The following is a 16,144-nucleotide window of genomic DNA, read 5'->3' as shown; positions in this document are numbered from 1 at the left end:
GTTCCCCTACATCCACTGTTTGAAACTTACTTTTTTGATGTGGACAAACTGGCGGATATCCATGTCATCATCTCTGTTCTTGACATCAGGCCGTACAGTTTGAACTACCTGGCAGACCACAGGTACAATGATATCCCTCCAGGACAGTGACAGGGACTCATTGTACAGAAGCTGCTGAAGCAGTGCCATCATGTGGTTGTGATTAGCAGACCTGTAAAAAAGGCACAATGAATAGACTTCTTGTGAGAAAAATACAGAACAGTGATTAGTTGAAGTCACATTTCAGAAGTAAATTTCTTAACATTCACAGTGCAGGAAGTCCTCTGAAGGAACAGCTGTCTAGAATGGTCTACAGTCAACTCTGGTCCTGTACTTCAATATATAAAAATCACAGAAAGAAACCCAATCAAAATATACTGTAAAATGCTGTTTTCTTAATGCAAATTAGTTCCTGTATTTTCCACTGTAGATCAAGTCCCACTGAAAGCTGCTGGAATAGAGGGGCTTCAGGAATTGTTACTCCAGATATGCAAATTCCTTTTTCTACATGTTTCTTACAGCAGCCTTTCCATAGCTTGTTTCTCCCCATTCTCCTCTCTCAGCAGATCCAGATTGCTGTGGTGCCAGCCTAGGGGCGTGAAAAAGAGTTCTTTGGACTTCTCCTCCACCCTCCTATTGAATAAGGACTCTGCAAGAGAGAAACAAACCTTGTTAATATAAGGTCACAGTTGAATGCCTGTGTCTTTTTGAAGGGCTACTTTGAAAAGGAAAGAATTTACTAAGATGTAAGTTTAAGTCTCTTGAGACACTGAGTTTGAGCTAGACGTCATGGTAACATGATGCAGCAAACCGCATTCAGTATAACAGTAGTGAGCGTACAAAGGAAAAGTGAGCTACTAAAATCCTTGTACTGCCAGTACAGAGCAGACTGTTTTCTCTTCTGGAATTGAATTGTTACCAAGTTTAAGACAAAGAAAAAAAAAAAATTCTTATATTCCACTTCTGCCTATAAATAAGCAGCAAATTCCAAATACCATATATATTCATAATACATAATCAAAATGTCTTTTAGAATTAGAACATTGGTCAAAGGCACAGATTTGATCCATAAAAAGCTTCTGCTTTGAAGGCATGTATGTATAAGTGGCATTAAAAGATCTAGTTGTTTCATTAAGGTTGCAGGACAACTATCAAAAATATCTTGGTAAAAGCCTTGTTTAGTGCACCTCCCAACCATATTTTAAAGAAATGCTACGCTATCAATTCATATGTCAGACTTTTGAACCTTTATATGACTTGCAGCCCTGATCCCACGCACCACCTCTTTGCTGCTCAGGTGCAGAGGGAGCTGCCAGCAGGCTGGTTCATCCAGACCTGGTCAAGCATTGGAAAAGGCTGCCCAGCGAGGTGGTGGAGTCACCATCACTAGAAGTGTTCAAAAAACATGGCACTTCAGGATATGGTTTAGTGGGCATGGTGGTGTTGGGTTGATGGTTGGACTTGATGATCTTAAAGGTCTTTTCCAACCTTAAGGATTCTGTGATTCATCCAGACTATGTCACAGAATGCTACAGAATTCTGAAGGTTCTTCTGTCAAGAAAGTGGCACAAGCTTTTCAAAAGATCTCAGCACATCTTCTTATCTCCATCTACTTAACCATCATATACACAGGTATCCCTCTGCTATGATAAACAGGATGCCAATGAAGGCTGAATCCACTGAATACAATTTTTTGAATCCTAAATGTCAGCATGATCTATATCCATTTCTGGTTTTGAAAACGGAAAGCAGGTTTCAACAATATAAAGACAGTCCTCACTTGGAAGGGGCCTGCTGCTTTCAATCACTATATTGTGTAGTAACCCCTTAGAACTATTCCCTGTTTTGCAGCACCAAGATTAGAGTTTTTTTCAGCACAGTTTTCTGTGCTTTGAAAGAGTTACTAGGTTATTTTCCACACAGGTATTATGATATTATAGAGGGAAGTTATAAACTTCCCCATTCTCACAATGGCTGACTATGTCATAAGTCATTTATGCTAGCAGTATATAAATTTTCATCAGCATATATGTAAGCCTTCAGAGTTCAAGCTTAAAACTCCTCAGAGTGCATGATACCACTGCAAAATTCTTATACAATAGTAACCTAAGCAGGACTACTGAAAAGACGACTCTACAAAACAAACAATTAACTTCTTCCAGATGCTCCATACCCAAAATTAGCTGCGTAGAAGATTAACAGAAGTTAGATGGGGTTTTCTCCTTTCCTTTTTCCTGCAAAAGCTCAGTTAAAAACTAAGCATCAGTTTAATCAAAGATTTTATTCTTTTGCCTGCACAGACATTGGGGTTTCCCCCTTATTTCCTCCTCTTACAAGCTCACCAAAATCAATGACACTAATTGGGAGAAAAAGAGCCCACAAGTGCACGTGGCCATGATATTGGAAGGCACATGGGTTTTAAAACTCACAACTGCATCTAACGGCTTTTCATTTCAGAAGCAGTAGAGGTGGTGGTGGTGGGAAACACAGAAAGATTTAAGAGATGAAGCTTTAAGGTACTCTGTTAGAAGAAGTGCAATTAATCATATCACATCTTCATTTGCTTGCACACAAAGTTAAAATTGGTGTCTGTTACATAAGTTTGTGCGTGGGGAAGTTGTGAAGAGACTTGCCACTTACACTTTTTTTTAGATAAGTAAAAGCTTTTCTTTGAGTGCTTTTGAATTAAGAAATCTGAGAAGTGAAAGAAATTTAAGCTTGAAAGTGCATTCAAAATAGTTAGAGTATAGTTTATGTATCAGTTTTGCCACAAATAAGTTCAGACTGACTGTCAAGTAAATATTTCTAAAGGTCTAATGGGTCAATGCCCTATTAAAGGAGTACTGAGGAGTTTTCATCATTATATTAAAACCATACAACAGCAACATTAGAAGTTTCTCCTTACCTTTAATAAAAGCATCACTTATAGAGAACATCTGCTGCCCTCCGTTTTCGGGATTCAAGTACTCTGAAAGAGGAGAGAAGAGGGAGATAGGCGGAGACAAAAAAAATGACAGGTTACACTGGTGCGCCCATATAATTACAATGTACACGCCCACACCAGAAGAAGCAGCATTACTCATCTAAGTGTTTAGTCACCAATTTAGCAACAGCTTGATGAGTGGTCAAGACAAGAATGTCCCCTCATTCTTGTTCTATCAAAAAGTTCTAAGACAACAAGAATAGTACTTATTACTGTGAAGAAACAAAACAAAACAAAGTAGACACAAGCAAAGACTGAACTAGGAGTTAAGAATTTGCTTTTCCAATTGACCCCACACCACACTTTTCTAGATCTGAATAGACATGTGCTGAGCTGGAAGCAGACACCGTGGGAATGTCCAGACAGGGAATGGCCTCCTCATTCTGGTCTAAAAATGCAGCTTCAGAAGCCATTTTGCTCTCACACTCCAATACAGTATCTCAGACTAAGGGAGAGACCAGCCACAAGATTTATCTTACACACTGAAGAGAGAGAAAAAAAAAAAAAAAAAAAAAAAAAGACAGACTGCCTTTCAAGAGCTGTAAGTCTGAAGTCTAAAACAGTTTGAAGTGTTTTGAGGAATCCATGCTGACAGAGGTGGACTCTCAGCAACAAAAGGAAAGCAAGAGTTATATATCACTTTACATATGGGAAACAGGATGAAGCTCCATCTGTTATACTTGTCTAGCTTGCTAGATCTTGATCTTTCATGCAGGCTGGCTGGTTACAAAAAAGCTTGTTGTGCCTTTAGTTGGTTTCTTGTTTCTACAAAAAGGAATTGTACAGTGGGATAACAAGAGCAATAGCCCAACTACTTATACAGTGTGATGATTTGAAGTTTGAAGGTAACCCTTTATCACCTTTCCTGAGAAGGGTCCAGACCTACTGCAACAAACAGAATGCAAAGTCATGCAGCTTTCAGACACAATGAGAAAGCAACAGAAAGTTGACAGGACGCAAGCAATCACAAATCTCTGAACAGCAGCACTCAATAGACCCCTTACAAGCCGCCAGTTTAAAAATCTGAGCTTTTCTGCAGTTGCCCAGTTTGCAAACAGATACTCAATAGATAATCAATGTACCAAAGAAGTTGCAAGCCTCTCTTGCAGCTTGATGGTTACTTGCAGATTCCTTTCATCTCTTGCTTAGATGAAGAGTTTAGCATTACAAGCAACCTACTGCTTGATAAAAGTCTGCTCACCCTCAGCATTCATTCACCCACAGACTACCTACAGAAAGTCATGCCATGCTGTACCTACACATGAACTTGCTTCTCTTCAATACAGCCTCACCTCCTATAACTTTTGCTTCCAGTTGTGCCCCAGGGAAAGTTCCTGACAAGGTAAGGTTCCATACCTCTTCCTAGACTGAACAGATAACATGCTCATAGGTGTGCGTTTGAGACCGTAAGAGTGGCCAACATGTATTTTTCTTAACTTACCATCCCTACATGCATCATGCTCCACAGAATGCTGAGGGTGAGGAGGGAGTTCCTGTATCGTGTTTTGCAGCCTTGTTGGCAAGCAGTTAGCTATCAAGAGACTATCTTACAAGCTCCCCTGAACAGCTTAACAAAAAAAAAAAAAAAAAAAAAAAATCCCCACAACAAAAAAAGAAGCAAAAAACCCACCCAGAACATACAAATTCCTAGGTCTGATATTCCAGGGCATCACTGGAAGCAAATACCACAATGCACACAGAAATTCACAAGGTGTCCAGTGGAAACCAGCAGGTACAGATTTTATACACCTTACAGATTGCTCTCCTTAAACATCAAAAGACACTGGCCAGCAACCACAGCTTTTCCTCTAGATACGCAAAAAAGCATGTATGGATCCACAGATAACCACTGAAAACTGAGGTGCACCTTCAAAAGAAGGTGCACCAAAAAGGCTCCTGGCAACGGTACACTAAGCCTTGGCAAGCAATGGTGATAAGGAATTGTGTCACGGTTACTCAGATCCTCTTCTCTTTCCCCCTCCTAACTATATGCAGGCATCAAAAACTAACTATCCAAACTACCTGCTGCCAGGATCAAGGATATCAGGCTGAAAGGACATTTAGAAAATAAAGTTTCCCATATTGATAACTGTTTATCTTTAAAAACAGCAACTAAAACCCACATTTAAAGTAAGTAATTTAATCTCTTCCCCCCATTTAAATGCAGAAAGCAATCTTACTGTTTCTCATTTTGATACACTCTATAAAGTACCATTGTCTTTAGGCAGATGACACTATAAATGAGTCGCTATACTCACTTGTAAGATACTACAAGCCAGCTAACTTGGAGTCACTTAGAATTTCATGAAAACACACCAGACATTACTCAGCCTATAACATCACACGAAGTCCTGCCATTGGACTCGGACTATATACAAACCACTCTGCTCTAAAACACAGCTGGTACATCACAGGTCATTGCTTCAAAGCAGCTGACCTCTGTGACTGGTGGAAATTGCATATCCCTTAATCATTTGAATAAACCCACTAACCGCTTAGATCAAAGCTGACCTGCACTTCTAGCATTGATGTTTTGTCCTGTCAGTCCTCCCCCAGTGACTGTAATTTACACAGTTGTGAGGAAATTGAGTTACTAGCCTCAAAAGGTGGGTGTGATCTTCAGTTTTACTTCATTGTTTTAAACAAAATTAAGTCACCGTCATCCAGTCAAAGGAAAAAAGACAATTCCAATGAAATCAAGCCAAATACATGTGTCCACAATGGTCACAGGAAAGTTACTGACCCCTGACAGCAGCAATCACACCACGTCACTGATTGACCACAGTACTCTGTTCTTAAAATAACCATTTCCCATTTTACACAGAATCTTAACTATCTAGTCTTGGCTGTCTAATCATTGTGATACTCTGTAACATCCTGGATGGCATCTCTTGTTGAATACAGCCAGGATAAATCAGGAACACAAGGAGAAACTCTTTGCACTCCAACTTTAATATTTCCAGAACAAAGTTTTAGAGGTCATCCATTTCACTACGGTAGGCACTGCAGTATGCACTGTAGAGTTTTGTCCCACCTAATTTCAGAAGGCCTTGAATAACAAACATCTAGTTACATCTAGGACATCTAGTCCAAAGTACCGACGAAATTCCAGTCTCCGTATTGCCAAGTGTTTCTTGCTATTCAAGATGTCGTCACTCATTTTAACTTGTTGCACCCTGGTTAGGTCTTTCCTCTAGAGACTCTCATGCCAGGGATCCAAAAAAAGATGTACAGTAAGTCCTTTGTACTTGCAGAGGATACAGATTTTTTAAAAAAAACCTGCAGGATAATACCTACCTCTCCACAGTGCGTTTTAATGACTCACACCTCCACCCTATCGCAGTTCTGGACATATTACTGATACTTTCCCCTCAAGGAAAATCCATTCTCTTAAAAGGAATTGTTCCTAGTTTTCTACTATGAACTACACTCCTACAGAATAACCTGGTTATGAGATCACACATTTCAGGAACAGATAACAAACACAGGTCAGCAGAGATTCATCAAAGATAGCAGAGTACTGCCAACATATATAATTCAACGGCAGAAATCTCTCTCCTTTCAGTACCCTCACCACTTGCCTTTTCTGCTGATCTTCTCCAAGCTCTCCATCATCAAAACCTTTCTCACAAAAGCTTCAGTTCTGGCTATAAGAAGCCTTGATTTGGTTAACAGTTTCTGAGAGAGGTAGGCTTTCTTATGTTTCCCCTTCATCAGGTACTGCTTTTTGTATAAAGAAAAAGAGACTGAGATATGTCTGAAACCAGGACTATCACTCTACAAGTCCTTTAACGCTGGCCAGAGCCAAACTGACTACTGCCAGCTTTACTGCCAACACACACTGATAAAGATAAACCTGCTACAGCTGTAAATTCATAGGATACTGCACCACACCTGGGACTGTTTCAAGCTAACTTAATCCAGCATCCCTCCTTCCTAAAAGGAATAAATTGATATATTCTCCCTCTCCACACCTTTCCTTCCCTGCAGATGCATTATCTTTTCATTTTATTAGGGCAGGAGCTGGAAACAAGTTGAAAGGAACCAGTAACAAGTGTCAGCAGTGCTGACAACCCCTCCCTACAGTTGAGTCATCTGACATCAACTCAAATTTTGAACCTGCTCGGCTCTTCTCTTTGGGGGAAAAATAAGCAGTTAGATTTCCCTTCTTTACACATATTTTTAGCAAATAACAAAAGGTGACTACAATAAGCACTGATAAATGCCCCCTCTAATTTGCCTCACTCTCTCTCCCATGTCTACCACACTTTTACAGTCAGCTGTGACCAGTTCTCCTCCCTCACTCTCTTCAGTGACCATTTTACAGTTTCAAAAAATGCAATCTGTATGCAAGCATAAGGTTAAGTCTTGTATTCTGATCCACAACAACGGAAGAGATCTGTTAGACTTTATAGAGGATGAATTCATTAGAAGGAGTCCAAATTATTTAACACTGGATCATCTTTCACAGTTAGATATACTGAAGGGGTGGGGTGAAACAATAATTAAGAATAAGAAACTCCTTAGAAGCACCCAAAGATAGAAGTCTACAAAGCTGATGTAACCTTAGGTAAGGAAGCAGAGCAGAGACATCAATTGCTACCCAGCATGTAAAGCAACTAGAATATACTAGACCCAAGCCAGTGGCAAGCCCTGGTTTCAGTCAGCCCTTGTCCAATTTAGAGAATGCAGCTGTCAACAGGCAGGCACATTATTTTTTCCATAAGGATTTTGCTATTACTTAAAGTCTTTCAATTTAGTACTTATTTAGGAGAAAAAAAAAAAAAAACAAACTTTCAAAAGAAGTCTCCAACACTGAGTATTTGATTTCTTCCTACTTCACTTAAGTGCATGTTCCCTTTTGAACAAATGTTACACATATGGATTAAGTTAGAAGAACCTTATGGATGAGCAATAAGGCCTGTCTTCTTTTTCAGTTTAATCTCAGACTGTAGAGACACATATCAAACTGGTTTATGTATGGACTATTTTTCCACCCCAGTTAGCCAGAAACTGTATATGTGGATCTGCCCTATTATGTAAAGGCAGGAGACTTTGCTTCAACTGCAAAGAGAAAGTCACAGGGGAAGTTACACACTCTGCAGAGAAGGTGTTTCAACAGGTCTACTGAGCCTCCTCAAGGGTGAGCACATCACAACTGCAAGCGAGTGCCAGCTAAATAACATACTTCCCCCTCTGTAAGACAGCTACAAAAGTAGTGTCCAAACAGGTCAGTATTATTAGGGCCCAGCTCTCCATCATGTGCAACTCCAGCTGATGACTACCTCATACCTTTTTGGTCGGCAGGGTGAGGGGGCACATGTGGGTACTTGGAGTGCTTCTTGATATGGAAGTTCACGTTGTCCAGCTCCACGTTCAGGCTGATGGAGGCGGCTGAATCACTGTCCATTGTGGACTGGAAGCTGCTTACTGAAGTGCGCTTGCTAGGACTGGCGGAGTCTTTTAGTGTTGGGTAAGGGGGAAGATACAGGGAGGAGAAGGGTTCAAATGGGTATCATGAGGGTACCGGAGAGGAGAAAAATTGTCTTTAATACATAAAGACAAGTGTGCAATACTACAGGAATACAGTATTTTCATAGTTCTTATCTTCATGTGTGCATGCTGACATATTGGACCTTCTTTAGTGCATTACTATAGGGCCCAAATCAAGCAGAAGTCTGCCTAAGAAAGAGAAGGCAGCAATTTACATGCTTCTCCTCCATTAGAAGTATGAAGCTTTACCAGTTCCACTAAATACAAATACTGTATCCATCATAAGAAACAGGAGGACTAGCTAGGTTATAGTTTGCTTAGATCCTTAGAGACCCGTGCACATTCACACAAATGTACACACACACACAAAGCAAGACATGGTTAAACTACTATGTCCCGAAGGACTAGTGATAACAGGGGAGCAGGCAGAGTGAGAACTCACTGGCTAAGTTATCTTCTCCTTCATCAGCAATCTGCTCTGTGTCACTGTCATCAAACTTGATGTCTTTGAACCAGGATGGCTCAGAGTGCCCCTCCACAGAGTTCACAGAGTCACTGTCTGGAGATGGAGTTTCCGAGAACTCCGTGCTCTAGAAGACAAGGAAGAAAAAAAAGTGTCAAAGTGCAGCTCTGCTGGAATATTAAGCAGCCTTAGAAAGCAGCCTGTGACAATTGCAGATCAGACATTTTAAAAATCAGAAGACAATCTCAGTGGGCTGAGTCAGGTTAGTCATAGAGCCACCCTCCCTTGGCATGAAATAGGAACTCTTCAGGACAGGAAACAAGTATTTCTTTACACTTCCCACATGCTTAGTCTCTGCCTCCTCCCCACCTCCACACAAGTTGTGACTAAGTGGCACTAAAGGACGAGTTTACTCTACTGCATGTTTTCTGTCACCACATCCAGCTAATCTGTTTTGGATGCTCCCTATCCCCAGCCAAGGTGGGTGATGACCATGTCCTTTGCCCAGAAACCAGAATATGCATCTTTTGGTGGAGGCTAATTCTAAGTTGCTGGAGCAATTCTGTGACTGAACAAAGTAGCTCTAAGAGTTTCACTCACAAATCAGGCTCTAGCTGTTTTTTGTGTCAAAACAAAGCATGGCTAGGGTGCCAGAGAACCTGGAGAGCATCTAAGCAATTTCTGTCAGCCATCCTGATGCCTCCAGTCACCTCAGGAGGAAGTTCTCGCTATCATTCCGTTGGCTACAGTGAGTGCAGCAAGCAACTGAGTCAGCAACACTGTTTCTCCTGACTCTTGTCCAGGAGAAATGAGATCAGACAGTGCTTTCAGTTGATTGGAACAAGAATTGGCTTTAAACTTTGAATAACCTAAGGCCCTTACAAATAATTACAAGCAAAGATCCATAAGCACTTACTAGTTAAGGGCAAGCTTTTACTAGCAAACTGAGACAGTGCAGTTAACTAGCTGAGATACCAGATGAAGACCAGAGCAATCTCAATAGAAGACCATGTAACTGTGGCCAAGAGCTGAAATGCACGAGGAAGACAAGATGGTAATGGCTGCAAGCTTTCTGACTGAGGCCCATGGGACAACTAAGCCATTCTTTATTGTGAGAAGCTGCAGAACATGGAAGACTCTCAACTGAATGCTTTCAGGTAACAAAGCGGCTACAGAGATATCTTACTGAAGTTAAAAAATACCAAGCTAGTCACTGAGGCCAGTGACTGCTCTTACCCCTTGGCAAGTTTGATTGCAATGAAATATGGTAGGCTAGCATCTCTGGTCACTGGTTCCCTGCCTCCCACTCAGCTAGCCAGTCCTACTTCAGAGGCATGAGAGAGACCCCTTCCCAATCTTGCATCATGGGCTATGGTACTGAATTCTTTATTACTGCCATCACTGCAGATCAGAAGAAGGTTACCAGTACAATATATAAGAACATTCAATTCTGTATATCTAAAATATCCACTCTTTGGAAGTTTTTAAAGAAGGAATTTTGAAGACCACCATTGTGTCTCAGTGACCAGTAATTGCACTCAAATTCTACATTCTGCACGATAGCACAGCTGCCACAAGCACAGACTGTGCCACTCCAAGGTCTCCGTGGAAGATGTCCACTATGAGACGCACTGGCCTAGGTTAGAGACCCTTTCCTCCACTTTAGGCAGCACTACGTGTAACAACTGATCCTCCACAGAGGACAGCCCCAAAGCTTTCTGGGCAAATGCAGCTTCCTCAGGCTTGAAACCACCAAGAAAAAAAGGCCTGGACCCCAAGTCTCTGTACAGAAGAGCTGATTTAGAAAGCATACAACAGCTGCTGAGAACATGATTAGAAGAGATCCTAGTAAGTAGCCAAACCCAGCAAGAACCATAGCTTTCCTACTCCTTTTACCTGTAATGGTCTGTAGAGAGCATACTCATCTCTGAAGAGCTGATCATGATGACTGACACATTCTAGCCAGCGTCCATCAACCAACGCTTGCCCTATTGCAATGGCTTGAGCCCTGGAGGTATAAGAACAGAGATGGTTTTCTAAGTCTAGTTCCAAATGCACATGGTTTATGGTACAAGCATGCTACAAAAGGAAAGTCATTTACTATGCACTGTCTGACTCATCAGTATCCCATTGCTATGTTTAACCAGACACTATTTAAAACATTGTGGAGAGACAGCAGAGTGTACGGATTCAAGCATGGACCTAGATGAAGAGACTGCCAGTACTCTAAACTCAGCTGAGGTGTCCAACAGATGATTAAGACATATTGTTTGTGTTCCTCCAATATTGCTAGCTTGAGTTATATATACTGAGCATCTCTGCTGAGTGTGGACTGTTACTCTACACTTCAGAACTGTCTCAGTTTTATCCCCTCTCGCACAGTTAAATACACCAGATTCTTTATACTTAGTTACAAGGTTAAGACCCTGCCAACCCCACCAAAAATTTAGCTGTCAAACGCTGTTAGTGATCTCTGATCCCAGGGGCAGACTTGCCCTTTGGACTATCAGTGAACATTTTTGGACAGTCTTTGTAATACACTCACTGTTCTCCAACTGTTTGAGGGATACTTGTCCTATAAGCTGCTTCCCACACTATCTCCCAAAACAGACAGCCCCCTGTGCCCTGCTGTTTTGGGCCACACAGAGTCAGAACCCTACCTGCTTTGGTAGGCAGTAGAGAAATCAATTTTCTTTCTCACCTCCCTGCAAAGGGGTCTATCTCTGCAGTCTAAGGTACTCTATATCAGCTAAAACTCACAACCTCCTGCCACACCCACTGTCCTAAAGCATCAGGGTTACCTTGTGGTTATGTGCCCATTTCTGATGAGCCAGTTGACCAGCTCTTTTCCCACAATGCAGTTGGGATGCGTCCGCAGCCAGTAGCGATGGTCTTGAAACTCCATCCCACTGTTGTGATGACAGATTTTCTTCCACAGATCTTTCAGCTGGACTGAGTCCTGGACAGGGAGATGTGCAAGTTACTTGCTACTCTGACTTTAGCAAGGGTTTCAAGGCAATCAACCTGGGCCCTCAAATCACCTTCTAGATCAAAAGCCCTCCAAACAGGCATAAAATCTAAGCCATTCTGCACAACCTATGCAAAGGTCTAAACAGAAATAGCAAACAGACGTCAGCTCATTATATCCTTCCTTTTATATAAAGCTGAGAACAAGGAAGAAACAAAGTGGGTACCCTCAGAGTTAAGGGGGTTTTGTTTTTAATCTAGCAAGACTTTGTACTGCCTACAAAATACTTATGTCCTCACTACTGCCCTCTTGCATCCTACTCTCAAACTCAGGTAGTATGTGTAAATATAGAGGACAATGAAAACTAATCCTTTGCAAGAGATTTTTTCTATATAGTCTGTGCTCAACCTAGCCTAGGCTTTGTGAAGCATACTAGTCCATTATCAAGCCCAGCTATAAAGCAAGTACTTGACACAGCAATGCATGCTGCTATGTTCAAGTACAGGGATAACATTTCTTTTTGAGGATTCCTTTTTTATTGTCCATTATCAAGCCATTTTTAGACACTGCTAGCTTTGGCCACTAAGCAAAAGAGGTGTGTACCCCTCTCAACTCAATTAACCGTTTTTGAATCTGTGGATCTCTTCCCCTCACTACTTGGAACACTTCAGCCTATACCTCAAACTTATTTTCAGGCCTGTTAAGCATACACACCAACTCTAGTGTAGGCTATGCTCCATCCAAGCTGAGCTGTCTCTCTGTACCTGGCCCCTTTTGCTCCCCCATACGTACCCTAGCTTGGCACAGCATAATCCATTGTTGCAGAGTGGAAAATGGGACCTGGGATCATTTTGAGAGAGCAACAGAGCACCCCAAGGGGTGGAGAAGAGACACTGCAGCTCACTTTCTCAAATGCCTCACTCATTCCGGTTTTGTGTAACAATAAAAAAGAACTTCAATTAAATTTTAACTGGTTTCAGTTTTCCAGTTAACTGCCAGACCCACATAACTGCACTTTACCAAGGGTGCCCTGAGATCCAAGAGTTTTGCTCCACTTCTGTTACTGAACTGGCTTTCTGCTTTTATTTCCAGCAGTGGCTGTCCTAGGTACTGTCCTAAAAATATGTCATCAGCTCAGATCCCCTTCTGTAGCAGGCATAGGGTCAAATGGATCAGTAATGGAACGTGTCACAGGATCACAAGATTTGATGCAACTGGTGATTCCACAGTTCAGCTGCCTTGTAGTTTACCCTTAACTCACATGTGACTTCAGTAAACTGAACAAACTGGCAGAACACAGCAAATCCTTTCAACTCAAGGATTTTGACCTCTAGTTCACAGAAGTATATGCTTACCTCAGTGTATGTATATCTTCCCCTACCTTTTATTTCATGAGCAAAGTTCATTAGCCTTCTTAATGGAATATGTTAAGCTTTAAATTAACTCCTGATAGAGTCAGCTCCACATGCTAAGGGCATTGAACAGTGGGAATTCACAGAAAATCCTACATTAATTGACACTGCACCTTCTGCTCTAACATGAACAGAAGTGATACCACAAATCCTCTTCTCCCTCAAGGAAGGAAGCAGCCAAAAAAATTAAACAATGTGAAGCTGAAGTGCACTGGGACTTGATCATCTTGGTCCAAGTTGCATTCACAGCATTTTAAATTTCCTTTTTCCTGCATTAACATATGGGGCAGGGTGATGTAACGATATGCCTTAAAAATGCTTCTCCCTCATGTGGTTATCACTTACAGAGCACCTTGGAAAGGAGTTGTGCAACTGAACAGGATCTAGAGTGTTTATGTACCCTTAGGAATCCTTCTATGCATTTTGCTCACAGCGTGCAACTACCTGACAACACAGAAATTAGCCTTCCTGATTTTAAACTGGCAATGTGGAGCAATCTTGAACCTTTTAATGTGTGAAAAACACTCCCTTCTCTGCATCTTTTTTGCCCCATTTGTTGGAAACACTTCCCCCCCCCCAAAGAAAAGAAACACTGTTTTTTACTGAAACTGTACAGTAAGTGCCACCTCCAACAGTGCCTCTGTGGGAAGGGGATAATAGGATTACACAGAACACTGTTGCACATTGATTTTTCTTCAAACAGGTACGTCACTACAGCCTTCTGGAAAATGTTGTATTTCTTCTACAAGCAAGGGCAGGGGCCAAGTTATGTTTTGGCCCTATAAGCTGTAACAGCTTTAACTCATTCACATCATGGTGTAAACATTTTGAAGCAGCCATTTAAACATTCTGATTATGTGGCCTATGAAAGGGAAAATCTGAACTTGGAGAAACACAGAATCAGGTCATCCCGTTACAGCTGCAACCATGACAGATTTAACCCACAAGGAGCCACCATACACCAATTCCACACTGCGTAACACTTCCCAAGACTAAAACTGTAAACAGTTTTAGGCAAACACCACATGAAACTATGATTTGTTTAAGGAAGACGGAAGTGCCTAAAGTAGCATCAATATGCTCGTATCCCCACACCACCTGGAAGAGGGATCCAGGTAAGAGTGCGCAGACTAGAGCCTTTAAAGGCAGTAAGATAATCCTGCTGCACGATACAAGAAAGTCAAACTTCACTGCCTTCACAGAGTGTGACAAACAGAAGCCTGATCGGTACCAGAAGGATTTTGCGCTCATCCTCGCTGGTCTCTGCCTTCATATGTGTGCGACTGGCCTGGGGGCTGACAGATGTCTCATAGGCAGGCACCATTGGTGAACCTGATCGATCCAGTGACAGGTTAGTGATGCTGGCTGATCTGTAGTGGAAGAGAGAAGAGTTGAAGTGTAAGTGTTCATTGTGTGGCGCTTTGCCAGAGCAGGCATTGACCTTGTAGCATGCTAAAAAAGGAACTTAAGCCTGTGACATTGTTCATTCTCCTCAGTACAGACTTACTGCTTAAAGCTTCCTCCACTGTCAAAGCAGAAGAAAAGATCCCTAGGAAGGAAGTCCATTGCTTTGGAATGTTTAAGTTAAACATACAACTTTCATAAAGCTCTTTGTAGAAAGCAATTAGAACTAAGTTTAGGCACAGCAATTCATATGTCTGCATTTGAATAGACTGGGGAAGGGATGGGATGCCAGGTACTTAGAAGGCCCAGCAGTTTGGAGATAAGACAGATACCAGCAAGGGCAGCCAGCACCATGATCCCTGTAACAGGGCACTGAGATTCCCCCTCTCCTTGACCCATTTAAAATTCCTTCTCCTCAGCTCTCTGAAATACATGGCTGACACCTTGTAGAGTCTGGAAGTTTGTTGCCTAGGGCAGCTAAACTGTCTGCTGAAGCTGGTCACTTCAGCTGGCAATTTTCCTTGTACTGCAATATGGAGCATCCACCTGATCTCAGGCCAGTTGTTAGGAAATGTACTCCAGTACAAACACACCATTTTGCAATAATCATTGCAAAGCTACAAATGCAAATACAAGTTCCAGATACCCTCTGCTCCAATATTCCACAACTAGACTAAGCCTCTGAATAACCAGAGTGCAACCTCTCATCACGCAGCAGCAAAAAGCATTCAGTGTAAGATATTCATGATAACAACGCTCTCAGGAATAAGGATGGAAAACGGTCCTGCATACAGCAACAGGGATGTTTAAAACACCAATGCTGAACTGACTCAAGAGGCTTACAGCGGCCTCAGCAATGAGACCTGTTGCCAGCCTCTAGTCTTTGGAACTCAGATAACTTCACAGAGCTTGCTAACTGGCTAACAGACACTCTAATTATTCCCAAGAATTCTCAATGGACGATGTGACTGAGACCAGGCATGAAATAACAATGTCACCCTATTTCAGCTTTTGTACTGCAAGAAAGTAGGCACTGAAAGTACAATAGTCTCAAAATCACTTCTTTTTCCTCCTCTGTCTCTTGAGGAGGAATACTGGGCTGATTTTAGTTTTAGTTAGGTCCCTTTTTAGTCATTTATGCAGAATCAAAGGAAACCATGTTGGCACTACATCCACATACATCCAGGGACGATAAACAAAAACTTTCTGTCATAGTCAGGTATTCAAGGCAGGCTAAAACTCTGCCAGCCTTCTGCTGTTCTGAACTTAAAATGGGCAGAGTTACGCAGCTTAACAGAAAGCATTCTTATGTGGAAGATGAGACTGACATGAAAGTCCATCATTAAGCACTCCTACCAGTTGTTTCACAACAGCTACTTTAA

General features: G+C 41.7%; 1 protein-coding gene across 1 annotated transcript in view; it reads right to left on the bottom strand.

Moving 5' to 3' along the window:
- PIKFYVE (phosphoinositide kinase, FYVE finger containing) overlaps positions 1-16,144 on the bottom strand; it is a 62,690-nt gene that overhangs the window by 28,929 nt on the left and 17,617 nt on the right. The window contains exons 7-14 of the mRNA XM_010282926.1: positions 14,590-14,728; positions 11,780-11,937; positions 10,875-10,986; positions 8,958-9,105; positions 8,315-8,482; positions 2,945-3,007; positions 559-688; positions 31-211 (exon numbers count right to left, since the gene is read on the bottom strand). Of these exons, the coding sequence (XP_010281228.1) occupies positions 31-211; positions 559-688; positions 2,945-3,007; positions 8,315-8,482; positions 8,958-9,105; positions 10,875-10,986; positions 11,780-11,937; positions 14,590-14,728 (1,099 nt within the window). The remainder of the gene's footprint in view (positions 1-30; positions 212-558; positions 689-2,944; positions 3,008-8,314; positions 8,483-8,957; positions 9,106-10,874; positions 10,987-11,779; positions 11,938-14,589; positions 14,729-16,144) is intronic.

The sequence above is a fragment of the Phaethon lepturus genome, unplaced genomic scaffold, assembly GCF_000687285.1.
Source record: "Phaethon lepturus isolate BGI_N335 unplaced genomic scaffold, ASM68728v1 scaffold25492, whole genome shotgun sequence".
Classification (NCBI taxonomy): Eukaryota; Metazoa; Chordata; class Aves; order Phaethontiformes; family Phaethontidae; genus Phaethon; species Phaethon lepturus.
This window is presented reverse-complemented; position numbering and strand designations above follow the sequence as displayed.